General features: G+C 39.5%; 1 protein-coding gene across 6 annotated transcripts in view; it reads left to right on the top strand.

Annotated features, from left to right (window-relative positions):
* The window catches only part of Adamts3 (ADAM metallopeptidase with thrombospondin type 1 motif 3), a 281,816-nt gene that overhangs the window by 45,988 nt on the left and 207,902 nt on the right, over positions 1 to 27,926 (top strand). Inside the window, exon 1 of one of the 6 annotated variants that reach the window (XM_063240537.1) lies at positions 9,239 to 9,329. The exons of the other annotated variants lie outside the window; for them this stretch is intronic. Within the exon in view, the coding sequence (XP_063096607.1) occupies positions 9,276 to 9,329 (54 nt within the window). The 5' untranslated portion in view covers positions 9,239 to 9,275. Of the gene's footprint in view, positions 1 to 9,238; positions 9,330 to 27,926 lie in introns of those variants that run through there. 6 annotated transcript variants of the gene reach the window in all.

Genomic DNA, 27,926 nt, shown 5'->3' with positions numbered 1-27,926 from the left:
CCGTTTGTCGTATTCGTGTCCAACACACACAGCCAGCACCGTGGTGCACAGGAAGCAGGTGTGCTTGGCGTATCTGATGAGCTCCTAGTGAAAGAAGACCAGAGTGTAAATCCCACCGCACTGCCAGTGGCTTCCCACCCTCTCCCCCGGGTCTCAGGAGCCCTGGTTAAATAAACACCTTCTTTATGTAGAGTCCTTCTCCTTCCCGTTTCTGTGCCAACCTGAGCTCTGCCTCCATAACCATTTCTTTCCTTTATGATACCTCCTTAGTAGAGTGTCATAAAGGTTCTCAAACAAGTACAGAATGCCAGACTTCTTGTTTCTGGGATTGACTTCTTTTCAGCAAATACTGGTTTCTATAATGTCTGTGTCTCTGAGCAACTTTCAGGTTTCTTTATATTCTTATGACTGAATTCTTTTTCTCCTTGTTTCTTGAGACCATGTAAACTGATTGACACGTGGATTGAAGTTGATCTGATTAATCAGTCAGTATTTGTTGAGTACCTACTGTGTGCCTGGTACTTTGAACGTTAATGTACAACAGTGAGCCAAAGCAGCATAATTGTGCCTCTAATGGAATTTAGAGAAGGTGGGTAATTCAGATATTAACTTTAAAACCAATGTTAAAGTAATCTGAGAAATTAATGATAAAGCATCATAAATGCTAAAAAATAGAGATACTTCCATGAAGAAGTAAGTTATTCAACCTAGGCTAGGGGTCAGGAAATTTTCCTTGATGATGTGCTAGTTGAGCTTAGTCAGATGGTCAGGGTTGGCTCAGATAATATTTGAGTCTTGGAAGAAAACTAACCTGTTGAGCTACTGTGGATATTTATAATAATGCTAATGCTAGTTAAAACTTGTGAGCATGATTCTAGGGACACATTTGTCCTTTATAGGACTCACCTTAACATCACCAGTAGTTCTCGTTTATAGACAAGGAGTCCAGAGAGGTATCCTGAGATGTGTCTTAGATATCCTGGGTACCTGCAGTCTAGAGCCTGTGCTGCTGCTGACCATGAATACAGACACATTTATGGATCGATGTACTCACTGTCTATATATGTACATAAAACATATACAAAGGAGTATGTGTGTGGTTATAGAAGTGTTTTGGTATTATGTCTAAGATGTACTGTGTATGATCTCATCAGTGTGTTTTGAGACTGCAGTTTGAAGGGTTTGACATCCATCAGTTTAATGTTTAAAGCGTTGCCTGGGATAGGGCGATGAGTGCTAGTAATTAGTAAATGGAATGGTGCTGTTTTGTATGAGTTTGGGTGGTTAATTTCTGGAAGGCAAATTCATTAGGGCGAGTGGAAATCTGAGGTGTCTGGCCTCATCCTCTGCTACTAAAGCTGCTCTCTCCATGCACAGTGGCTGCTTGTAGCTTTAAATAGCATGGTGCCGGCTTCCCTTGCCAACTTCCCTGGAGCTGGCCAGGGGAGCACTGAGTGTGCCGTCTCTGTGAGGCCAGAGCCAGGGAGGAGACCAAGCAAGGGGTTTAGAATTGGCCAGCTGCCTGGCCAGCTGTGCTGAGAAGCTGTGGGACAGTGCAGTGACTCCTTGCTGTGGGTTCAGCTTTAGAAAGGCTAGTGCCAGTGAGTTCCAGACTTCTTAATTCTTTTTTTACCTGCCTGCTGCCTCCCTCAGTGCCCTGTTCCCCTCAGAGAATATTTGGTCTCTTCTACTCATAGGTACACAGGATGATTCAAGGAGAGCAAAGCTCTTCCTGCTCTCCAGATCATAGTCATTTGCCTGGAATTTCCACTCCTAGAAAATGCAAATATTGCACTCTCTAGTCACAAGTGTCCAGCTTTGATAAAATCACATAAGTGATTGCTTTCCCAGAAGACACTGAGGGTTGGGCGAAAGAACTCATAGGGGGATTGCACGTGAAGTGCAAATCAGATCCTGACTTGGCCCATTTCTTTTTATTGGAGACTGACGCCAAAACAAGGTGAGTGTTTGTATTCCTAGAAGTTTCTATGAGTCTCACGTCATTGTAGGTGATTGGATGTCTCTCTCTCCCAAAGATGGCTCATGACTGGGTTCAGTGATTCTGATTGTATTGGTGGTGCATTTTAATTTTAACTCCATGTGCTTCTTTGGTAATTGGTGGAGTTGCAGGGTGAAATTTGAGAACAAGGATTTCCTTAAGTGCTTATCAGTGTGGTAGAGCACTTCTCAGAAGGAGCAACTCTGGTCACTGAATACTTCTGGTCTTTTGTCTGATCCAGGTGGCTTATCTGGTTCCTCTGGCATGGTGTTCTGTCTCACTGTGGTGCAGTCTCTGAGAGGAGGAGGACCGGTCTCGGTAATGGAATCAGTTGCACATTTCCAGTTAGTATAAGAGAAAGGCCTGAATTCCAGGTGTCACACCTTGTCTCCAGCACTTTCCTGTGCAGCACCTAGTTGGGAGGTCAGCACTTCTGAGAAACCCTCAGGCTGCCTCTCACTCTGTCCCTCTCCTCCTCTAACCCAGATGCTTAGATTTACACCATAGAATTATGACCCATTTCAGCATTTTATTTGAGCTGGCTGCCCTGTGCCTGCCTCACAGAAGCACACTGCCACTTAGATACTTCAGAATCTGTGTATGAGACAAGTAGGGAGCTTTTATTCAGTAACATTGGAAAGAGGGCATGGGCTGGCACAGGTGGAGCATGAGCAGTCTGGCCCCGAGCTTCCCTGTAGTAGGTGCATGCTCGTTCTGTCTCAGCTTCTGCATCAGTGACAGGGTGACACTAATAAATAATAATTTAATAATAACACCTGTCTTGTAGTTTAGTCTGAGCAATAAATCATCTGTGTAAACACTCCCTGCAGCGCTTGAGGAATGGAGAAGCAAATGAGCAGTCATTTTGCTGTTCTCTTTTGGTGGGCTCTGCAGCGTGGCTGCTGTCCCAGCTGTAGATGTCAGGGTAGTGCTGATGTAAACCTCTTGGGGAAGCATCCTGCACACTCAAGCTGAGCTGCAGGTCCTCCCAGTGCTGGGGCAGCTCTGTAGGTACCTGTGCACGGTTCACTTCCTGCTTATCTTCTGCCTTCTCAGTCTCCTTGTGTTGAAAGCTTTCCCTTTATTTAATTCTGCAAGGAATTGAGCGGGCCACCTGTCAGAACCCTTCCAGCTACGTCTTCAGGAAGGATCTGGACAAAGACCAGGCTTTTATATGAACCACACAGAACTGGTACGGGAAACGTGGCACTAAAGTTTTGGAAAGTTAAGGCTTAAAAGTGGAATGTATTTTGGTTGCAGAATTTTAGTTTCTGACATTAGAAAACCAGGCACATTGAGTCTTCAGAGATTGTTTTCAGTAGGCCCAAATACAATTGTAGATCTAAAGTATGTAAGTCAATTCTTAGTCAGTAACCTATATTTGATAAATAGATAACAGTCCTAACAGTCCTATAAATAGATAACAGATCTACAAGTTGTGTTTTTGCCCTTTAATATGAACTAATTGTATCCAGGTCATATGTTAAAGATATTTAGATTATGCATGGAAATGTTGAAGTGAGTCATTTTTGAATATGTTACATATGGGTAGGCTTACTAAATTTTTGAACTGACAAAGGCAGTAGAGATGTATTATTTTCAAAGTTTTCAAATAGATTACTCATATTTAACCTTTAAAATTTAATGTAGGCCTGGGGCTGGGGATTTAGCTCAGTGGCATAAGGGCCTGCCTGGCAAGCATGAGGTCGTGAGTTCAATCCCCAGTACCAAAACAAAACAAAACAAATAAAATTTAATGTAGGCCTAGAATTATTTCATATGTCACATAGGGTAGACAGTAGTTTTCTCATTTAATTCCAATGAGTTGCATGCCATTTTACAGTTTGATTTAACTTGTGTTCATAATAGGATAACAACCTCAGGATTTTGATTTTCTGGTTTTATTTTAATTGACAAATAATTGTATATATTAATGGGGTAAAATGGGATGTTTTGATACATACATTGACACATTGTGGGGTGATCAAATGAGCTTGCCAGTATATCCATCGTCTCAAGTAGTTATCATTTGTTTGTGATAAGAACATTTAAAATTCTTTTTTTTTTTAACTATTTGGAAATGTGCAGAACATTATTATGTACTAGACTCACCATATTGTACAATAGAACACCAGAATTCATTCTTCCTATCTTTTATTTATTTATTTATTTTGGTATCCAGGCGGGCACTTACATGAAATCCCCAGCACTGCTGTTCTTATCTAACTGCAGCTGTTTTTGTGTGTGTTTCTGAGTATCAAACCGAGGGCCTCATGCATGCTAGGAAATGCTCCACAAGTTACCTGTATCTCCAGCTGGGTTTTAATGGTTTTAAAACCATTAATCATATAAACAGGTCTAGAAATTGTACCTTTTAGAGGAACAAGAGGAGGTTACTCTGGGCCTCTGTTAACTCTGTTAAGATGTAAATAAGTCTCTCAAAATTCATTAGAAATACAAAGAATATGCACTTTTCTACTTTTTCTCTCTCTCATTTAACTTTTTTTTTTGAGGCAGGATCTCTCTTTGTAGCTCAGGCGAGCCTTGAACTTGAGATCCTTCTACCTCAGCTTCCAGAGTCCTGGGTGGTAGAGCTATGCCACCAGGCCTGGCTCTTTTCTTACTAACTTTGAAATAGTAAATTCTTTTTTTTTTTTCTCCTGAAGATTATGGTTTAAAGAATAGTAAATTCTTAACTGTTTGCTAATTGGGAGATTATTGGGTAATATCCAGGACTTTTGTAAAATTAAAAGTAGCTTATTCAGTTATTATTATCTTCTTCTCCCATTTATTTTGATAGAAGAGGCCGTTGTGAAAATAAGGTAAAAATATGTTTTCTGATTGAGGGCTCAAGGCTGGAGTTTTATATTTTTGTGATTTTTAACAATTCTGTTAAACAGTTGATGATATTATAATAAACTAGCTCACTTTGGTACTGGCTCAGCCTTAGATATTTTTCCTCAGTATTTGTAGCATTGTCTGAAGTTAACATTTTAACTTTTATAATAGTTATAACCTTTTGAAAATGCCTTATTCAGTGTTTCAAAATTTTTTGAAATTGTCAAATATGAAGATTGTTACTTTTTTGTTGGTCATGATTTATTTCTGGGTCCGTTTCCAAGAAAGCTGTTATATAAAGTGTGGTGATTGAATAGGACCCATGTGTGGGTCATTTGAAATTTCATATGAGGATAAGTACAGACGTCTCCATTTAGTCTCATGTTAACAATGAAAGTGATCTAGTTTCAGAGGATCATGATTTTCACAGCACCTGATGTGAACCGTAAACTTTGTAGGGGGCCTCTCTTTCTGGCCTCTGAGTCGGCCCTACTGTGAAGTTGCCTATGAAAGTGTCCCTAATACTCAGTGATCTGTTATCCAGTGAAGGCTATACCCAAGACCATGTAGAAGGTGCGGTTTAATTTATTCTCTGGAAAGTAGGCATTTCATGGAAGTGGAGAGTCAGTTGGCTGGAGGAACCAGTTGGATCAGGGTTTTATTTGGTGACCATATCGTCTTGACCAGGTGTTATAAAACTCAAGGCCTGTTGTGAATACTAAGGATGAAATTTTTCCCTACTCAGGGCAGCATAGGAAGAAATTTTTTGTCTTCTTTTCCAGCGAGGGTGGTGTTTAGGAGAAAGGCTGTGCCATTCCCTTTTTGATTGCAAAACTCCCTCCAAGTCTGTCTTCGAAGGCTCCTGCTGGTTCTAGCAGTTTAACGTGCCATCTCACTTACACTTCACATCTGTGCGAGTCCCCAGTTTCTACTGGAAATTCTCGTGTCCTGTCTTCCTGTTGGCTAAGAGGACATTTCTAGTTCTTTTTTCTGGGAAGTTGGAAGACTCTTTCAAATAGAAATCTAGATATTATGACTTTATTTTGGAGATCTGCTGGGATAGTCATTCAGTTAAATAGCCTGGAATTTCCATGTGTTGGAATCACTCTATTCGCATGCTGAAAGTGTTCATTAGAATGTAGTTACTGTGGCTTCAGTTTTCTGGTAACTGCTCTATATTACCGCAGTGGAAGTGGGTAATTAAAAGATAAAGAGATCTTCAATTTAACGGAATGATTACTGACATCTGTTGAACTAAGCTTTAGGCAATGTATGTTACAAAGGGGTACTTTTCTGTGTAATTTTAGAAACTGTCACTTTTGAGAATATTTCCTTGTGACATTTCTTGTTGAGGTGATTACAAATAAGTCTAGCTTTTACATTGAAAATATCATAAACTAACATTTATTGAGTCCTAATTACATTCCAGGCAGTATAGTAACTTCTTTTATGGTTGTTTAATCCTAAAAACAATCCTGTGAGCTTGATAACAAATTCTTACTGTTTTGAATACCTTTTAAAACTGATTTCAAAAGATGCTTGCTATTTTTAAAGGGGTATGATTATTAGAAAAATAGAGGAAAAAAGGAAGATTATTTTATAGAACTAACCATAAGTAGGGCCCATATTTTCTGCCATGCAGGTTATAAGCATTTGAATTAAATTTTAAATGTTGCTAAATACTCATTAATTTGGACTATTTTGAGTTTTATTTTTACCATGCAGGGCTGTCAGTATGTCAGAAGCTGTGTCCAGTGTTTTGATGAAGACACGTATTATTTAAACAGGGTGAGGGTGATTGAGGGGCAGCGGTTGCAGCCTGATCCAGGCAGGCATTGTGGAGTGGGGCTGGTGGTCGGGCTGTGGGGAGGACTGCTTGTATGAAGTTCTGAGGGCCTCCTGAGAGAGAAGTTACCCGGAGACAAAGCCTGCTACTCCAAGCTGGCTTTAGGCTAGAACATGAAGCAATTTTGAACATAGGAAAATGTGTGTTCTTCATGTTTTATACTACTTCAGCTCTCAGCAGATTCCTGTCTGGCATCCATAAAAATGTAGGGTTCATTGAAAAACTGCAGCAAGAAATGTGTGGGTCCAGGGAGCCTCTGTTAGCAGGCTCAAGGGTTGTTGACCTTCTAGTCATTGTTACTATTATTATTATTATTATTAGTAGTAGTAGTGGTATTGACGGGTCCCATCAGTGCCTACAGATTGTAGGTCCTGGCAACATAGAGGGCATAGAAATAACACTGAAAATGAGAGGGACATGTTGGGGCAGTAATAAGGGGGAGGTTGAGAGGTAAGAAGGAAAGAAACAGAAAGGAGGAGGAGGAAGAGACATACAGTGAGCAGAAAAAAAGGAGTACTCTTTTCCTACAAGCCAAGAAAGACTTCCAAGAGACAACCATGAAACATACTTAATAGGTAGGACAGAACAGAGAGGCTGCAGACTGCGGGCAGAAGGACGACCTGAAGAGTGGATGCGGGTATGGGAGTGTGGGTGAGGAAGGGGGCAGTGGCAGCATTCGCCTGGCTGCGATGCAAAACTCTAGAGCTTCCTGCAGCCCCAGACAGGAGCGTGCTGCTCAGGGCTGCGCTCAAGCACGTATGTTAGGTGGTGGGAGGGCGGGAGAAAGCTAGAGGTAGGGGAGATTCAGAGCCACCGTGGGAACCGGGTCATGCAGAGTGCAGCAGCTAGAGCAGTGGCTGTGGATGCAGGAAAAGGGACAGAGTGCGTGGCATCGTGGAGTGCAGCCCTTTGTGTTTGGCAGCTGATGGAGAGGAAAGATGAGCTGAAAGTTTTGGGTGGACAGAACTGCGAGATATGGAAAACAAAAGGAGGAGGCAGAACACTGATAAATGCTCCCTTAGACTCCTTGTGTGGTGAGCCGCAGGTGTACAGATGGAGATATTGAGTAGGTGGTAGATGTCACCGAAACACTAGAGTGGGACACAGCCAGGGGCGGGGCTTTGGAAGGCATGGGCTGAAGGGAGGTGACTGAAGCTGTGACAGTGGGTGGAGCTGATGGTGTCCAGACAGAAGAGCTGAGGTATAGTCTTAAAAAATGTCTTTTTCTCCAGTGCCTGGGAGGCTGAGGCTGGAGGATTGCTGTGAATTTGAGGCCAGGCTGGGCTACAAAGTGAGTTCAAGGCCAGTTGAACTTCTCGAAACCCTGTCTCAAAAAGACTAAATCCTTTTCCTTTTTTCTGTTTTGAGTAGACAGTGTTTTAGAGCAGTTTTAGTTTGAGTGGAAGGTGCAGTGATTTCCCATGTACCTCTGCACCCCTATGTGTAAAGAATGCTTATTTTAGAGAGCAAGCAGACGAGGCCAAAGAGTAAAGCAAGCAGCTGAGCAGGGGAAACATCTCCAAGAAAAGAATGTTGACAGAAACCAGAGAAATTGAAATTTAGGGTCAAGTTTAAAATGATGAAAAAATCTGTTTTTGTCAGAACCTAGAAACTCATTGAAATCTTTTTGACATGTTGTGTTTCCTGTAGTTGCTTTGAAACATCTTGGAAAAGTAAGATTAAAAAGAAATGTCAAGTTTTTCAGCCCAAGAGTTACTGGTAGGAGATTGTGTCCACTCGCCCATTTTAACTGCCCCATGAAGCCTGCTGTGGAGGAGTTGGGGCTGAAATTCAGAACAGCATCTAGTGCCCCAAACTGTTAGCAGTAGTTCTTACAGAGCGGGTTTGGAGGGAGCAGGTGGTCTGTCTGTGTAGAGGACTCATGAGTATTTTATAAGGTGCGTGAGTTTGTGTATTGCCCACCATCTGTGTGTGCTGTACCTGGTAGGTTATTAGGGATGTCGTTAGCATAGTCTGTGCTGTCATATGCATGTTTGGATATGCTGTGAGCTAAGACTGATACGCTTGCCTTGAGTAGAGGCCAGTGAGACTTAGTAAGGCTGCATGGTGCATTCACGCAGTGTGCAGGTCGGCAGTGAGTTGTGGGTACCACAAGAAAGGATGAAGAGCACTAGGCAGGTGGACACAAGAGGCCACGGAAGCAGGTGGGCACAAGAGGACTGCCAGAGGTGGTGACCGAGCTTTGTAGTTCTTTGTCAAAAGTGATTAAATGGGCCTTAGTAGTTTCCAAAACTAAATGTTTTCTCTCTCTGTCTCTGTCTCTGTCACACACACACAGAATTCCCAACACACATGTATTTTATGAGATTTTTTAGCCAGTCTCTGCCACTTTTTCATTATTAATTGCTCTGTGGTTGACATATTGAATGTATAGTAGCAGCTACTTTTGTTCCCTCAAAGAAAAAAAATGTGAAGAGACGTGGAACCCCTAGAACACTACTAAAGTGTAATATGTGACACGCGCTGAGACCAGCTGAATACAGGAAGTTGTTTGGAGCTTTCTGATAATGGCATTTTACTTTTTTAGGTGAAGGATGTATTCTGAAATTATTTTGTTGAGATGGAATTTATATGGATTTGCAAGAATATTCTTATCTACTAGCATGGAGAATTTCTCCTGCTGATGTAAGTTTTTCTCTTTGATATACTATTTAGTTTCTGTTCCATAATTTGGTTCACTGTAGTTATAAACATTTAGTGTTGTTAAAAATCCAAAGTTTTCACTTATATTTTAAGTACATTGTTTTAAGTAAATTCTCAAGCATTTCATGTTATCAGATATTAATGTGATACCTGTATGATGCAGGTAGTCTGTCTTCCCTAGGGGATTTTATGTTAGCTTGTGAACAGTGTCAGGGATGCTGTAAGAATTGTATACAAGTGGTTGGAAGGATCGGATATGACATTTTGGAGCATTGAATATTCAGATCTTTTTCGCTACCAAAGTGATTCTATTGCTTTTGGAAATACTAGATGACTTTATAGGGGCTAAAGAATGAGAGAATCCTACATTCTCGAGTAGAGTTTTCATTCTAGATGCATCTCTTCTTTGTTAACTGTGTGTGAGTGTTTGTGTTGTTAAGAGAGTGAGAAACAGACAGACACAGTATTCCAAGCTGAGTTAGAATGTCCATTTTCTTTGTTTTTGCTGAGAATGTCATTACTTGTTAATAAATATAACAGTATACCAAGACTGTAGTTTGATCCTTTCAGTAGCTCTTTAAAAATTGCATTCTCAGGTGTGTAGCTTTTTGTTCTGAAAACAGTTTTTCCAAGCATTTGAAAACAACTCCTTTTTACCACTTAATTTTCTCAACTTGTGATGGTTTGAGTTGTGAGATACCTTTGTTTTTTAAGTCAGGAGTGGAGCTGGCACCGTCAGCAACCTGAGGGAAGGTGCTGGGAAGCCTGGTTTAGATTCCCGCACATGCTAGAGGTGAGTGGAGAAGTTACAGCAAGCTGTTAGAGCAGGGTGGAGAAGAAAAAGTGCTGACTCGAGCAAAATTAGAAATACTGCCAACCTCAGCATATAGTAGCTAGCTCTGTGAGGACTTCAGCAGAAATGTTTTGTTGCATGTAATATGGAAAATGCTTGGCTGTATACCAGTCTTTTTATTATGCCTAATCATGTATTTCTACTCATCTGTAGAAGCAGCTACCCGTACAGAGAGAGTCTAGAAAGCTTAGAACCAAATTTCAGCAGATAAATGCAATTGGTAAATAGCCATAGCTTTTACAAGAAAATCTAATAGGTATTGCTTTTTAACTGAACTGAATATAGGTTCTTGATGCCTGCATAATAGCACATTTAGTGATGTGAATTCAATAGTACAGATTTGCTTTCTTATGGGTTCACATTATCTAGATACACTTTTGGATCACTTCAAAATTAGTTGGTCAGCTTTAATGTAAATAGACTCCCCCCCCCCCCAGTAATTGCTAATCTATTGTAAGAAAAGTTGAGGTTTTGTTGGAAGCGATATTGTTGAATTTTACATTCCATCATTTTAGTTGCAAAACCCTTAAGTATGCATAAACCCTATGATTTATTTAAAGGATAAAATATACTTTAAAAAGAACTTGGCTAATATTTTATGGTATTCTTTTGTGTTAATTTTTTGAGTCATCTTCTGATATATTATTTGTAATACTTGCCATAATGTTAAATTGAAAAATTGTCTATTTAGCATTTCCATAAAAAACAAGAGAAATATCAGAAATTATATCTCCAACAGAGTATGTTTATACATAATTTCCCTAGAACAGAAGTAGCAACTTTTAAAATTTGTAAATAAAGTGTAATTCCACTGAGTTTTTTTAAATTAAAAAAATTTAATTTTATTCTACTGAATTCTGAGGCCTTGCTAATTCTGTGTGTTTTATGATGATTAAAAATATACTGGATCTTGTGGTCATTTCTGTATACCCATTTCCGGAGTAGAGGTTTCTTTGGCCTTGAGTGATAAGGCTAAAAGACATTTATAATTGTTCTTAATATAGAACATTTTTAACAGCCTTGCCTTTCTTTCTTCCATTTTAAATTCATGTTTATGTAGGGAAGAATCAATCATTTGGTGCCTGCATTTAGCATCTGGTAACTGCACTTTAAGCAGACTGAGTGACTTTAAAGGACTTAATGCTCTGGCAGCTGCCAAAGGCAGGAACTGGAACGAAAACCGGTAGCACTATTGATATTAGATATTAGGAAACACTTTTGTGCAAATGGAGGAAATAAGTCCCTATTTTGAACTTTCAAAATATGTGTTTAGAAAAGAATATTTTTATTGTGTGTGCTGAGACTGTTAATCCTTATCTGTCAACTTCACTGGAGGAAGAAACTCCTAGTAGAGTAGTAGAGCACGCTGCTGTGTGTATCTAAGTGGATCATGATGGCAGGACGACGTTGGATACTCTATCTGGTCCTTCACCCGTTCTTTTCTGGCAGTGTTCCCCTCCTCTGCTTCCTGGCTGCCAGGAGCTCAGCAGCTTTGCTCTATCATGTTTTTCTGCCGTGGTATTCTGTGTTGGAGCCAATGTCTATGGTCTGAATCCCTCTAAATTCTGAGGTAAATTAAACCTCTCTTTCTTTGAATTATGGTTGTTGTGTTACAGTGGTAGAAAAACTAACACAGCAGGAGTGGGAGTGTTTATGTGACTGTAACTGACCTTGTGGCTTACAGTTCTTAGGGACTGGTTTCTGGGAGGAGTTTGGAAAGGTGTGGAGGTACGGATAGAAGAAGCCTTAGAATGCACTAAGTAGAGCTTGCTGGGTGATTCTGGTCAGGGCTTAGATGACCACAATGCCGATAAGAATGTGGACAGTAAGCGCCATGGTCAGGAGGTTTCAGTTGGGAAAAAGTATTCCATTGGCATTTGGATTAGAGGCCATGTGTGTTATACCTTGGCAGAAAATTTGCCTACATTTTATCTGTGTCTTGAGGTTTTGCAGGAGATTGAGATTAAGAACTGTGGACTAATTGATCTGGTAGAGGAAATGCCAAGACTGCTTAGTATTCAGCTATTTGGACTGCTTTCCACCAGATTTACAAGAATCAGGCAAAAGGCCTAACAGAAATGTTTGAAAAACTTAAATTTTGAGAGAAGAACCACTTCTAAAGTTGGAAAAAGGAAGTGTGGCTGGTAAAGAGATCAGTACCATGAATAAGAAAGCAAGTACATTGTCCATGGACAAGAACAAAGAGGAGAATCAGGAATCAGTAGGAATTCACTCACTGCAGGGTACAAAAGGTACAAAGCTTTCGTTTGAGAAGAGAGCCCTGTGCCCTCTGCTTTGCCTGGGGATCAGTTCCCTTGGATTCATTTCACTATGCTCAACCATCTGGGCACTCAAAGGTGCTACACCCATGGCCCAAGGGGCCTGGCTACTCTTCCAGCTGACAGCAGACTTTGGTGTTGTTTGTGTGATGCTAGTTTTTACTGGTAGACAGGATGCAATAGTTGTGGCATCAGTGAGGCTTCCACTCAGATTTTAAGAGCCTGTGAGGAGTTTTTGAGAGGACATTGTGTGAAGCTGTGAGAATGTAGCCAAAGGTATAGGAGAGAGACCACAGGAAGCTGGAGATGCCTGGAACATGATCATTGTCTTAGGAAAGCTGTAGCCTGAGAGTGGAGTGCATCCAAGAGAGATGCCATGTGGACCCCTCAACAGGCCATAGCAGGGGGCTAAGATCCGGGATTCGTATTTCAGATCATGTGCACTGGATACCAGGTATGGAGCAATAGGGCTTAAGTATTTGCCCTGTTGGGTTTTGGTCTTGCACTACTCTAGTTCTTTTCTGTCCCTTATTCCTCTGTGTGGGAATGGGAGTGTTTACCCTGTCCCATTGCACCTTAGGATGCAGAGGTTCACAGGTAAGAGTTTGCCTTGAGTCTTAGAAGATGTGGACTTAGACTTTTGAAAAATACTGGAACTTTTGAGACTCTAGGGAAAGTATTATTGCATTTTTAATTGTACACAGAATAGTATTATGTTAAGCAGAATTGTGAACTTTATTTTTTTATTTGAAGGTTATAGTTTAAGGAGAAGGGTTTGGATGTAAAATTGACAAGGAGTGAATTGTGACCATTAATTCTGATTTCAACTTAACTGGATCAAGAAACATCTAACAGATTAGTATCGTGTAGTCCTTTGTACATCTGAATGGGTCATGAACCTGTGGCCATAGGTTATATATATCAGTGATGGTGAACTTAGAGCTTCCAATGATACACAGAGTCTGTTGTAGCTTGTGTGCCAAGATTTCGCCACCACCAGTATATGTGGTCCCTTGCCTATTCCTCTTCGGCCCTGTTCTCTTGGTCTGCTTCTTGGCTTCCATGAACTGAGCAGCCTTGCTCCATCTCACTCCTCTGCCATGACGTTCCTGTGTTGGAGCCAGCTGAACATGGACTGAATCCTTTCTAACTTGGAGATATATTGAGCCTCTCCCTTCTTTGAAAGTTGTAGATGGTGGGTGTTGTGTTCCGGAAATAGAAAAGCAGACTGATGCATATATCTGAATGGTTAATGTTATAATAGGTAATTTTTAAAGGTATTTTTGAGTTGAAGTATATGGAATTAGAATTATCCTCTTAATAAACCAAGTAGGAAGAAGGTGTATAAAAGCACAAAATTCTACATAAAATGGGGAGGTCATTAAGTCTCTGATCTCTTACATCCCAGTTTCTTACCAGAACCTTCCTGACTATGTTTAGTATCTTCATTCATAGAAATTTCAAAAGAATCAAAAGTAAACAGAGCCCATTTAATTAATGGCCTCTGACACTGTGGTGTATTTGGCTTGCTGGGCTGGAACATCTGAGGTTTTTAGAGGTGTTATTTGTTGTGACACTGGGAGTGGACCATACCAGTTCCGTCACATGTACCATTTTCATATACTGGTGCCAGTTAGAGCAGTGCTTGGGAGGGTTACTCTCCAGGAAGAAGCAATCACTCTTCAGGCTGGTAAGTGTTGAAGCAGGTCAAGCTGATGCTTGTTCTGTCTTATCTTTGTGAAGTTCAGTAAAGTGAAACCTGAATGCCGTGGTCAGTCTGTAAGTTGGAGTCATTTTACCTTGGGAAAAATCTCCAAAATGCAACACTCAGATGAGCAATATAATAATACAATATAATGATATAATAATACTGCTTTGAGGATTTAAAGTCCCAAAGTAAGAACAGCTTGTTTACTACATTCAAGCATATATGGCTAGAAACCACATGAGAGCTACATGGCTTCTTAATCATTTTAGACCTTATTTATGCCTTTTGCCAAGCTTATAGATTGAAAATGCTCTCTGTAAAATTAAATATGCTTTTTTTTTCCTCTTGGGCCACATTTGCAGTGATCTAAAAATTTTGGAACTGGATTTTAGAAAAAGTGTGATGGATTTTCTCTACAAAATTATAACTCATTTAAAAGGAAACAATATTTAAAGGGTTGAAAAAAATGTTTTCCAGTGTAAGTTATCCTTGATCACTAGTTACTGGCATATAGTAGGTGCATGGCAGGTTTGTCAGTGCACAAAAGAGCATTGACATGGGAAGAGGAAGAGAAGTCATCCTGTTCTGAACCAGGATGTGATTCTTGCCTCAGCAAGAGTCTTTGCTCTTTCTTAGGTTCCTGTTATGCTTAAGTATATATTCTAAGAAGAAATCCTTGTCTGCAGTTGTGTGCAATATTCAAAACATGATTGGCAGCACACTTAAAATACGTTTTTTTGGTAGTAATTAAATGACTGAACTGAAACAGGTAGGTGGTGACAATATTTATCTGGGTATTTGTTTTGCATTTTGTTGAATCAAGGTTTTTAGCCATGACTATGTATTTTACAAAACTAGGATTAAAAAATTTGACAAATACTTGCCTTTTGTAACAAAAACTGCATTATTTCTGAACACATAGATAGAATGTAAACTTATTAGTAATATAACCCTATTATTAGTTTCTCTGTTGCTGTGACACAGTACCTTACAGCTGCAGCCTAAAGAAGGAGAGGTTTAATTTGCCATGTTTTCCAAAGTTTAAGTTCACAGTCAGCTGCTGCGAAGGAGGACCATCATACGAAGGGCGGGGAGAGCAAAGCTGTCAGGTCACGGTTGCTGGGAAGTAGAGCAGAGGAACAGCACTGGAGGAAAGGAGCCAGGGACCACGTGTAGTACCCAAGGGCACGCCTCCATGACCTTTACTGATCTTTGAGGCATTCATAATTCAGTCAATCGTGTATCATGATTAATGGTCCCAGCCTATATTTTCAGTTTGAATAATAAAGAACCGATGGAACTGCAGCCCCTCCTGGACCAGAGATACCACTGCCCATAGCCCAAGACCAGTGGAAAAGAAAAGAGAGCCCAGAAAGAAACCCACTGGTCACTGACTTTCAGTAAATGTTTCAGCAGTGCACAGTAGGGAAAGACTGTTGTCTCTTCAACAGTGGTGTTAGGAAAACTGGGTACCTACATGCAGATGAATTCTACTGTATCATGCACCATATAAAAACTCCATTAGTTTGTATTAAAAGACTTAACTGTATGACATGAATCTGTCAAACTACTAAGAGAAAAATCAAAGAAAACAGAAAAATCTTTGTGACATTGGTCTGGGCAATACAGTTTTATATATGATAGTTTAGATGTAGGTACCAAAAGAAGAGCAGAAATGGAATTACATCTAATTGAAAAACTTCTGCATAATAAAGGAAATAATAGAGTGAAAAAGCAACCTGTAGAATACTTGAAAGTCATGTATGCAGTAAATAATAAATAACTAAATAAATAGCTCATAATTTGCTAGCAGAAAAAAAAGTCTGTTTCAGAAAGGTTTGAACAGTTACATCTCAAAAGAAGCCAACACATGAAGAATAGACGTATGAAGAGGTTATGTATGTTAGTAGTCATACAAACACAGATCAGAACCGTAAAGGTATACACATTGTTCTGTTGAAATGGCTGTTACCAGAAAGAAGACAGTGTCAGCGGGCAAAGGGAGCTCTTGAGCACTGTTGCTGGTAAGGTAAATCAGCATAGCCATGATGGAAGAAATCACAGAAACGCCTCAAAACATTCAAAAGTAGAACTACTGTATGATCCAGCAATGTAAATTCTGGTTATAGAAGCAAAGGAAATGAAATAATTTTCTCATAGAAAATTGCAATCCATGTTCATTTAATAAACAGCTTATGGAAACAACCTGTGTTCTAATATATGACAGGGCAAAGAAAACGTGATATATATGGATATATATCTCCCTATATGTGTATCTATATCCATATATATTATCTAATCTGAATAAACAGAGAGGGAAGCCTTGCTATTTGTGACAACATGGATCTGACTGACATTGGGCTAAGTGAAATAGATTTAGAAAAATTAATGTTACATTGTCATTTTCATGTGAAATCTAAAAATACCAAACTCAAACAAATAGAATAAAAGGGAAGTTATCAAGGATTAGCAGATGGTGGAAAAAAGAGATTTCCAGTTTTAAGAAAAATGAATTCAGAAGACCTCTAAGATTTCACGAGTATAATTAATATTTTGCTATATATTTAACATTTGTTAGAAAAGTAAATTTTAAGTATTCTCACCACAAAAAACTTAATGACCGCCTGAGGTGATATGTTAGTTTGTAGGAATTATTTCCTAATCATCTGTCAGATTTTACACCTTAAATATCTAGAGTATTTTGTCAAACATAAATGAAGAAATTGTGGGAAAAGGAGTATCCCCCCCAGCCACCCCCCAGAAACATTGCTCTGGCTAAAATGCAGATCAACCAGAGCAGCCGAGAATGTGGGGAGACTGGGCCATGCAACCTCCTAGAGCTGGCCTGTGACGGAAGTGGTGAGGTGGGGACTAGGGACCTGTGTGAGCCATTTCCACAGTGTCCAAAATGGATGGTGAGCAGCACCAGCACGTCTCATGAATTCCTTTGGCATCAGAAGTGTAACTTGTAGGCCTGGCATGTTGGCACATACCTGGAATCCCAGCACTCAGGCTGAGGCAGAATTGTTGGTTCCATGCTAGCCTGGGCTACACAGTGACACTGTCTCAAAAAGAAAAAGAAAAACAGAAAAAATATATTCTAAAACCAGATGTGCCTGGGCAATCTAGGCAACTTCGATATACTGGATCTCAAAAAAATAGAAAAAAATTAAAAAGCGATCTCTAATTCTGCTATAAGATGGGGGGTGAAGCGGTGTAAGAGTCATTTTACTCTGGAAACTTGTCAAGCGAGCGTGTGTGGAATCTACCTTTCCCTCAGGAGCGTCCTTGTCTTGAGTAGCTGTGATATTCGTGCCAGCTACGTAAGGACGGTTGTGCTGCAGTGACGGGGGAGGAGGTGATGGTGCTGCCTCCTGCCCACGGCCACAGTGGCTGGCGGCCTGGGCACTGCACACCTGTGACTCGGCAGGACCATGGGCTTAGCGTTCCAAAGCAAGTAAGTTTGAAAGCTCAAGTTTGGTAAGTTTTCTGGCTCTCGTATGTTTAGGAATTTGTGAGTTCATATACAAAGCCTAAAATATTTGAGTATTTATGTTTTTTCCTCATTTTGAACATAGCCAGGAAAATAGATAAGAAAAAGGCCAAAATTTCCTTATGTTTGAGTAAAGTTTTATAAACTCATCACTGTAAGATTATTAGTGGTGGTATTTATTTGGGTTATTGAGATTTGAGCACAGTGGACAGAATGTGGTTATGTTTGATCATAGCTACTTCTTTTTTTGTGATTTCTTAACCAATATGTGATTCTTGCCATTCTGTGCTTGTCAGCACATAGAACCTGATTTTATACTCCAAATGCTTTGGCCTAGACATAAGTAACATAAATACAAAACCGAGTGTGTAGGGGAAAGTATTGCTAATAAAAGAATGGAAAGAGGTTGTGTCATGTCTAGTATAAGATCACATGCCTGTGCCAAAGCTGGGCCTTAGGTGATGCTTGTAGATGACACAAGTGCCGTGTTGCGGACAGAGGTGGCCATCTGTCTTACCTAGCAGTAGCTGTTAGAGTTTCACATTGTGGATCAGTCCTGTGACTTTCCTTTACTGTCATGTAGTGAGTTGTTAAAAGTTCTTATTGAAGGGGCTGGGGATTTAGCTCAGCGGCATAAGCACCTGCCTTGCAAGCAGGTGGTCGTGAGTTCGATCCCCGGTACCGATAAAAAATGAAAAAGACAAAAAAAAAAAAAAAAAAAAAAAGTTCTTGTTGAAGCAGGATTACATGCTGCAAATCTTTAAACACTTTTTAATTGTCTATGCTTGCAGAAGTCTTGTAAACTTGTAAACACAAGTAAACTTATGGTCCTTGTAACCACAGTTCTTGTGTGGAGTTTGCACATGGACATAACACATCTTATTTCTTTTTTGCCCCCTCCCTTCTCCACCTCCATCTCTTGATCTTCTTCCCATGCAGGAAAGATTTATCTCCCTATTTCATATTATCTAAGTTCTATTTGCTCTGTGTGTATTTTTTGAGTTTCTCATGTAAGAGGAACCAATGATATTTCAGCTTGTGTGTCTGATGTATTTCCCATCACTTGTAGGAAAATGGGTGCACTATGAGACCATGAAGCAAATTGAAAGTCCTGCTTTAGCAGGTACCCTTCTGTCCATTTTAAGATGGGAAAATCCATTTCTTCTCTTACTGTCCCCTACTTGTTTTTCTAAGTATAAATTCAAGATAGTTTTATTAATGTGAATATTTGTAATAAGTGATGTATCCCATGAAAAAGATGTAACAGTTTGAAAGTCAACATAATTTTACGAGGAACATGAATCTTCCATATTGGTGTCTGGCAGGTAGTAGGCACTCTGCTTCTATTTTTGTGCCTTGGGAAAAAATTCATCTTCTTTTTTCTGGTATATATTTAAGTTTTTTATAAAAGTGATGAGTGTAGGTGTTATCATCCTTAAAGTAAGTTCTTCAATTCAGATAAGAGTGGCCACAGTTTTCATAAAATCCAGTCAATAATTGATAGTTTATTGAGCATTGATTTGGAAAGCTGTCTCTTGCGGTATCATTTCTTGAAGCTACTGACACGAGAGGGGAATAAGGCAATGATAGAGGGAAGAGTGAAGAGTGTCAGAACATGGAGATGTTCTTACCTCTCCCGGTGGGTATACCAGCTGTCCTAGGCAGTGCATTGACCCTCAGGTGCCTGGGTTCTGACCCTGCACTAAGTACATGACACTTGTTGAATTCTTACATCATTAATGCATTCTGTCTTGGAGTAGGATTTTTTTTTCTATCTTCGATTAAACTTTTAGGTACCAGAAATCTACCTGATTTAAAATTTGATTTTTCTGACCTTGGTCCTCTTGAAAAAATATAAAGTATCTAGTACCTTGAATTATTAGCATTGGAAGGATCTTGTTTCTAAGACCTGGTGGAGAGCTAGATTGTCAGTTGTCTTTGTGAAGTAGACATAGACCCTGTGATCCAAAGATTTTTAATTTTTACGTAGGAGCTAAATAGGCCTTTTTGTTTTGAACTCTTCAGAGTTGTAATGCATATCCAAATGTAGTAGTATAGTCTAAATATTTACCATAAAAATGAAAATAATTTTTAAGTTTCAGTGTAAATTAGGACCAAATAAAGCCTGACTGTGTGATCTAGAGACATTGATAAATTGGGGAGTTTAATTGATTTCTGTATGTCGGTTTTCTCATTTATAAAATAGGGATAACATTTGGTATACAAAGTTTTCACCTGACTTAACTAAGATAATATATCAACAGTTCTTATGAAGGTACAGACTCATACTTGTGTCTTAATTTGTTCCAACTGCTAGCATATAATACCTTAGAGTAGATGTCATGGTTTATATCTAGATGTCCCCCCAGTGCCTCATGTTCTCCTAGGTAGAGATTTGGGGAGGTGAGTGGAGCCTGGGAGTGTGATACTTAAACATGGATTAGTCGACTGATGAGTTTAAGGCAGCGTGTGAGGCTCAGAGGTGAAACCTAGCCTGAAGACATGGGTCACTGGGGGCAGGTTTTGGAAGGGGATCTCACCCTCCTTCCTCCTCCCTTGATTTGCTTGCTGTGTGTTGTGCCGTGAGCTGCTCTCCTCTGCCATGCTTCTATGCCTTGCTGTCCTGCCTTGGAGTCAGAAGAACTGAGACTACTAAAATGTAGGTCCACCCCCCCCCCCCCCCCAGCAAAACAAATGTCTTGTCTCTTAAGTTGCAGCAGGGGTCAGGTGTTGTGTCTCAGTGAAAAGAAAGTAACTTATTGGTCATACTGCAGGCTGGGAAATCCAGCACTGATGTGGCATTGGCTTTGGCCTAGTGAGGGCTTGTTCTCTGCTCAAAAGACTATGCTTGCTTATAGTATCCTTCCATGGCAAGTGGCAGTAGGATCCTTCGGACTCTCACAAGGGCACTAATCTCTTCATGAGAGTGGGGTCCTCATAATCCCACTACTGCAACTTTTCATGCATTTTCACCTTGGGGTTAGGATTCAACCTATGCATTTTGGGAAGATGCATACATTCAGACTATAGTAGTAGTTATTTTTGTTACAAATTTAGAACCTTGATGAGTGTAAGTATATAGTTAGCAAATATATCTTAGGAAGAAAAGCTATTAGAGGTTGGAAGCAAAGATAACTGCAAACTGGGAAGCTGAAAAGGACTTGGCCTTCTCTCCCTTCCTCCCTCCCTCTGCTCCTCCCTTTCTTTTTTCCTCCTTTCCTTTCTTCTTGTGTTAGGAATTTAACCCGAGAGCCTTGCACATGATAGGCAAATGCTCTAGCATCTTAATACTTTGTGCCTTGAAATGTATTTGATGAGTGATTTAATTTTGAGCATACTTTTTCAATGGGTTTAAGAAAGGCAATGGCCTCTTCAGTCAGAACATGAACAGTTAAGACTTCACAATGTTAATAGGCAAACCTACTAGTATTTTGCTGTAGAATAAACATGTTTATCTGATATTTTCCATGATCTGCTCAAAGCTCTAAAAATTTGTATCATTTCTCAAATCCTTAGTTGACTACTGAAATCCAGTCAAAACTATAAAATTTTTAGTGTAAACCCTTTGTAAATGAACCATTGAGATTAACATTTTTTGTATATGTGTGGAGGTTTCAAGAAATCTCTTGAATTAGAAACAAAATAAGTATATTGGAATGTGTGAATGCATTCTGGATGACTGCATTCCTTTAAACTACAGGTTTTTTTTTGCTTGCCAGGCAGGCACTTGTGCCACTGAGCTAAAGCCCCAGCCCCTAAACTACAGATCTTCTTCCCTTGTTTCAGTGTTTGTTGACATAAAATCACCACAAACTCATATGCCCGAGGCTTAGTGAAAACTCAGTGGCTGCGGAACGAATCAGAAGTATTACATTCTCCATTTTCCTCTTTGACCCATTTCACCTAATATACAATTCTTCCAGAATTTTCAAGAAGTTTTGACTACATTAGTTCCATGCGGTTGCCCAGTTCCTTGATGTGTGAAATGTAGGGTATATTATTAGAAAGGAGTAGACTATATAAGCCAGCACTTTTCAAACTAAAGATAAGTTTTTGGGCCTTGAACATCTTTCTGAGAGTGGTCAGTAGCCACATGGACATCAGCCTCAAGAGGTGGGCACCTTGAACCTCATGGAAAGTTACAAGCATACCACCACCAGGAATCCTCCCCAGCGCTCTGTTGGGTTTCTGTAGTCTGCCTGTTTTCTTCTGAATTCAGGGCAAGTTCTTGGTTGTTCTTTTATGAAAAATGTGGACAGTGTAGATTTTTGAATGGGTTGGGGAAATCAAGCTCATTTCTGCTAAGGTGAGTATAGAAGTTGAAGGGAATTGGATTTTGCTGGCTTCATCCCTGGCCTGGTGTAAACATGCAGAACAAACACAGTGAGTCAAATGTAACTCCATATGTGCCCTAATGAGATTCAGACCCATGCATCTGTCTTTAGGGATTTTATTCCCGTGCTTCATGCCTGCTTTCCTAGGAGAATTTGGGTAAGACAGGATCAGGCTTCAGTGTACTCTATGAAACTTTTTGTCAAGGGACTATTTTTTTTTTTTTTTGGTAGAAGAGAAATAAAAGGGATTAAAGGACTTGGCTTGAATAGAAATGTAGTTAAACCATTATAGCCAGGGTTTTCAAGGAAAACAGTTTAATTAATACAAGACACATAATTTATAGATTATTTTATAGTAGTCACCAGAGAGTCAAATACAAACAAGTGCAGGAAATTTGTTCACACTGTAAAGACCCATGAATCCAGAGCCTGGATCCCATGACAGTGTCCTGCATGAGTCCAACTGAAGACTTAGAGCCCACGAAGGTTCCCCCTCCCCTTCAGTCCAACCAGAGGCCCACGACAGTGTCTCAATGCAAGTCTGTTTCGTGGATCTGTGCAGGGGAGGCCCAAACACTGATGGCGGAAGCCATTGTGTGAATGATCTGTGCCAGCAGGCTGAGGGATCTGCACTGGAGCCAGGAAGTAGTGCTCAAAGTAAGGACTAGGGCTCCTTAAAAAGTTCCAGAGCCGCCGTCAGTGACAGTCAGGTCCTGAGCTCCTCTGGCAGTGAGAGCAGCCAGGTTCATATCATGGAAGAGCAAGCTTCTCCACAAGAACCAACAGCAACAGGAGAACCAAGAGCAACCGAAGAAGCAGCGACACTATTTCCTCTCCAGTTCTCCTTTTTGTGTTGTTTACAACAGCCCTCAGGTGAGCCCTCCACCACCAGCACCATGCTGATGCTGTTCAGCTGGCTGGTACAGGTTGCCCACCACCAGTTATACAATTATTCACTGATACTGCTTAACTAAGAGTAAAATATGTAGTTTAGGTACAGAACTTTTAAAAAGTCAGATATATTGGTGTATAACAGACACAATTTTAGATTCAGCAATTTTAAAATTCACCGGTTTTAAATGCACAGTTCACATATTTTCATTAACCTGTAACTTTTTAGTTTTTAAATTTTTTTTCATTCTTAAGATTCTTTATGTAGACTCTCATGTGTTCTGGGAATAAAGAGAGGTTTATTTTTTTCTTTTCCACTATAACAACTTTTATCTTCACACATTATATTGGTTAGGGTCTTTATTTGAGTGAAATTCTTTTATCTTTAATTTGCTTATATAAACCATCGTGGACTCTAGTTCTGCCTAGGCAACCCCCTCCTGAACACAGTTTGGATGAGACCGTGAGATTGGGATGCTGTTGGGTGAGGCTGGTGATTTTAGGTGAAATCAAAAGTAATTGATGGCAAGGTTTCTGGGCACATGCCAAAGATTAAGCCTACAGCTTTGAGAAAAACAGAATGGGAAATAAATGTGCCTCCGAGTCAGTACAGCTTAGGGGATCAAGGGCCTTAGGAAATGAAATCAGCCGTAATAGTCCCCTTGGATAGATGTTAAGGATTGGGGTGACAACCCACAAATGGAAAGACAAAAGGAAATCTCAGGTTTAAACATTTGTTAGGGATTATAAATTCTTCAACTACAAGTACAGGGTTCACTTGCTGTTCTCTGTGCTCTCTGCTGTTTAAGGTAAGAACACTAATTCAAGGTTGCTTGGGAGTCTGTGGGCAACCAAATTTAAAAATGTAACAATCTGAGACCAAAGGAGAAAGATTAGAGGACACTTTAAATTCCAAGTGACCATAGCCAAGTTTGTTATGAAAAGTTTATGGTAAGTAGGACAGAGAAAAATGTACAAAGAAGGCTGTAAGTATAAAAGATATACTTTGGTATAAGAGGATTTTGTATGATAAAAGTTTTGCCTTGGTATAAAGATAAAGAGAGAGATAATGGCAGAACTGGAAAGCTCAGATAGGACAAGGAAAAGCTTGTGGAGGATGCAGTTTATGGAAGGAAGTGTGTGTGTTTGCATGTTGGTTTGGTGGAGCCCAGGCTGCCTCTTCTAAAGGCTCTTGCTTAGTGTGATTGGGAAGGTGTGGCTCTTGTACCCTCCGCAGGGTCTCAGCTCTCCTCTCCATTTGACTTAATCTTTAACATTCAAATGAAAATATAATTGAAATTATAGCAAAATAATTTCAAACCAGAAGCTGGGCTAAATATGAAAAGGGGAAAACCAAGTTGCTTTTAACCTTCCTTCTGTTGGTTATCAAAAAGGTCTAGAGACTAGATGAGCCCAGTGCCTCCCGACCACATGGGTGGGGGGAGGAAATGTGGCCTCTGCATTCCTTGGTATGTGAGCTGTAGTTGACTTTTTCCCCTCCAAAGATAAATTTAAAAATGAAAAGACAAAACCTCAAAACTCTATCCTCACCCTCCCAACTCTTTCTGGTTATAAGCTACAGTAAAGGGTTTTCTCTTTCACCTCCTTACTGGGGTTAGCTTACTACAAAAACTGTCTATGCTAATTGGTCACCCCACAGAAGTTCTGAGTAGCCAATTTATAATGAGTCTACAACAGATTATTACAGCTGTGCTCAACTTGGCTAGTATTTTTGAGAATGCACTGTGATCTAAAAGTAATTATGTATCTGTATTTTGTTTGTTTACCTAATGCTTATTTGTTTAAGCATTATGAAGTAATTTCAATTTTATTTTTCCTTTTATTTTTTTCTCTGGCACTTTTGGTGTTCCACAAAAATGGAAATAGCTAAATGCACTTAAAAGATTACAAGATGAGGGTTGAGAATTCAAACTCATAAGGGATTTAAAAGTAAAAACTTTAGTGTTTGAAAACATAGATTATATATAAACTGTATATGTTTCCATAGTTTAACAGCAGACTACTTTAAATCAGTTAATAAAAATAAAGATATTTTAAAGGTTGGTGACTTGCTTCTTCCCAGGTTGTTAGATAACCAAGATAATGCCAAAATTTAGTTTTACACTTGAAATGTCTATTATTAATAGTCTGTATACAGTAATTAAGGGTGTTTCCTGAGTCAAAGATTATAGCCATTATGATGGCTCATCTTGAACAATTGTTAGGGTGACTAAGTGGGGACCCCTTAACCTTGAAAAATTGTTAGATAAAATGCTTCTTGGAGGTTCAAAAAAAAAAGCAGTTTCTTGGACCAAAATTGGTCCAGTTTTTCTACTGATGATTGACGTGTCCAGTTTTTCTAAGGTCTAACTACTAAATAAATTACTGTAATATATTTAAGTTGGTTATAAGGAAAAAGGTTTACCTTTCTATGTCTACAGCAGTAAGGTTCTAAGATTTCTACATAGACAATAATGCTATCACTAACCTCATAAATATTACATGCATTTATGTTTTCCCAAATATATATGGCTTTTAAGATGCAGGGCTGGAGAAAGACATGTTGTCACACTGATGACCTCCAAACTGCAGTTCGTTGATAATGTACTTTTTTGAGTTTATGTGTATGCGATTTTTGTATAGTTATGATAGTTTGATGTGCCTACATGGTATACAGTCCAGACAATGTTGCTAGAATGACTAGAGATTAGACATTAATCATCTGAAAGTACATTCCATTTAAATAGCACTCATAACAAAAGTGGTTAAAAGAACAAATCAGATAAAAGTTTCTGAAAGTCATTTAAGATCTTGTAACTAAATAAAGATAACTAAGAAGTTATTATTTTATTTTATTTTAAAGAGGATAAAACCAAGGAAAATAAAACAATACAACCAATCGAAAATAAACCAGTATAAGTGATACAGGACTTCAAAGCCTTATGAAACCAACAAAAGTTAACCATAATGCCTTTTGTTGTCTTCAAAATAGCTGTAGATAATTTTAGACACAGTAAAAATAGAACAGAACAGAATAGCAACAGTAAAGCCAAAACAGTGAATACAATAAAGGACTTCAAAACAAGCCACTAGTAAATGCAAAATGGCTACCATATGTCTTTATTATCTTTCAAATAGCTGTTCATGCCATCTGATTGAACATAATCAAATAAAACAGAAGAGAGTAAAACCCAACCCAACAAAACAATGGAAATGATATGATTTCCTGGCAGGACTCACTTCTTGGTGAGGCCTGGATCTCTTCCCCCCAAAGCAGTCCGGGAATGGTGCTGACTTGCTGAGAGAGGGTTGTGTGGCTGTCCCTACTCCAGCAGCAACCAGTGTATGGCACTGCTTTCCAGGCGGGGACCACCTCCTAGTAAGGTCCCTGGTTCTCTCCCTCCCACAGTATGTGAATGGCTAAAAAGTTACTTTATATTAAAATAAAAATTTAAATATATTTTAGAGATAATAATGAAACTAATGGTTCTAATATAATGATGTTATTATTATGATAATGTGTTATGTTCTTAACCTCAAGTTTTCTTTATTAAACTTTATAACTGTTGTCTGTTAATATCCTTCAGGGATTCAACTTCTAAGTTGACCATGATTGGTTGTAAAAATAGCAATTCCCTGTTCATCACATACATTTCAAGGTGATGATATCCAGAAGAGATAACTGAGTGTTCAACAATTGAGATTTAGAGACCAGAGCTAAAAGGATAACTGGACTAAGAGAACAGCCAATATTTTGTTCCTGGGCCTCCAAGGTCAACAAAGATCCAGGATATGAGTGAACCTTTTCTATAGGATCCTACAGCTTTGGTGAGTCCCCCAACCTCGTGAGCAAGGAGATTGTTATACCCTAAAGAACAGGAATTAACTCAGGGGTAGTGTGCTAAAAAGGAAGGTCAGAAAAGAGGAAAGATCTGTAATTCCACAGAAAGCTACATAGTTAAGCAAGATCATGACCCAGCCATGACAGGAGAGCTGAGGGGCTTTGCACATGGTTCTGAGGAGTCTTAACTGGCCTTGATTTTTGGCAAAAATATAATAATAATTTTGATTAATACTGATCTCACTTTCACTTGGTCTTGGATACCTAGTAAAAAAAGGTATAATCAAAGACATATTGAAATAATACTACTATAGGTAGAAAAACGAAAAGGGGCTCCATCCAGTCCACAGGTTTGGCCACAGCTGTACACAGGTCTAAGAGCCAGCTGCTTCCAGTTCTGTGTTTCAGTCGTTCTTCTGTAGTCCCTTGAAAACAGCATCTGGATGTGACTTCTTCCCCAGTCTTCTTTTCCATCCTGGTGCTCATGCTTTGATCATATGTACTTTAAAGTGTATTTATTCTTGCCTAGAGACTGCCCTTACTAAGCAGTCTCCTCTGCCTCCTCATCTGGCTAACAAGTGCCTGATGGAGGACTACAATAGAGAGAATGAACTGCTCAGAGTTTGAAGAAAAGACTATGAATATATGGGGTGGATTTGTGAGAAATAAATTTTTTTCTATCAAAAATATAAACAAATGACTATCTCTGTGTTGGACTATAATCCACCCTAGTTGGCCCATCCTGAGCATAGCAAGAGCTGTGCTATAAACCAGAGTTTATGAGCAACCAAGAACTTTCTCTTCCCACACATCCTCCTACTCTCCTCCACCTCAGTAACCCTTCAGATTCTCCCCTCCCCACCCTTTAAACTAGCCAAACAGAATAGATTGTGACCCTTCAACCCAGCCAATAAGGGAGAAGCTCAGCTGCATCTCCTGCATTAGAGATATAAGGGTCAACCCTCTTTTGTACTGCGTGCTCATGCTTATGGCCTCCTGTGGGAGTAAAAACTTGTCTTGTGGCAACTTCTTGCCCCATGTCTAAGTGCATTCTTTCTGACACCAACAGTTTGAGCCCCAGGGCTTCTTTCAACAGAGTTGGTTCATGTGTTTTAATCTAACCTGTCTCTGCTTCTTAATGGTTCGTTTAGATAGTTTACATTTAGTGTGACTATTAATA

The sequence above is a fragment of the Cavia porcellus genome, unplaced genomic scaffold, assembly GCF_034190915.1.
Source record: "Cavia porcellus strain 051 isolate PalLab524CR breed Dunkin Hartley unplaced genomic scaffold, mCavPor4.1 scaffold_30, whole genome shotgun sequence".
NCBI lineage: Eukaryota > Metazoa > Chordata > Mammalia > Rodentia > Caviidae > Cavia > Cavia porcellus.
Note: the sequence above shows the minus strand (reverse complement) of the source record. Positions and strands in the feature narration are given on the sequence as shown.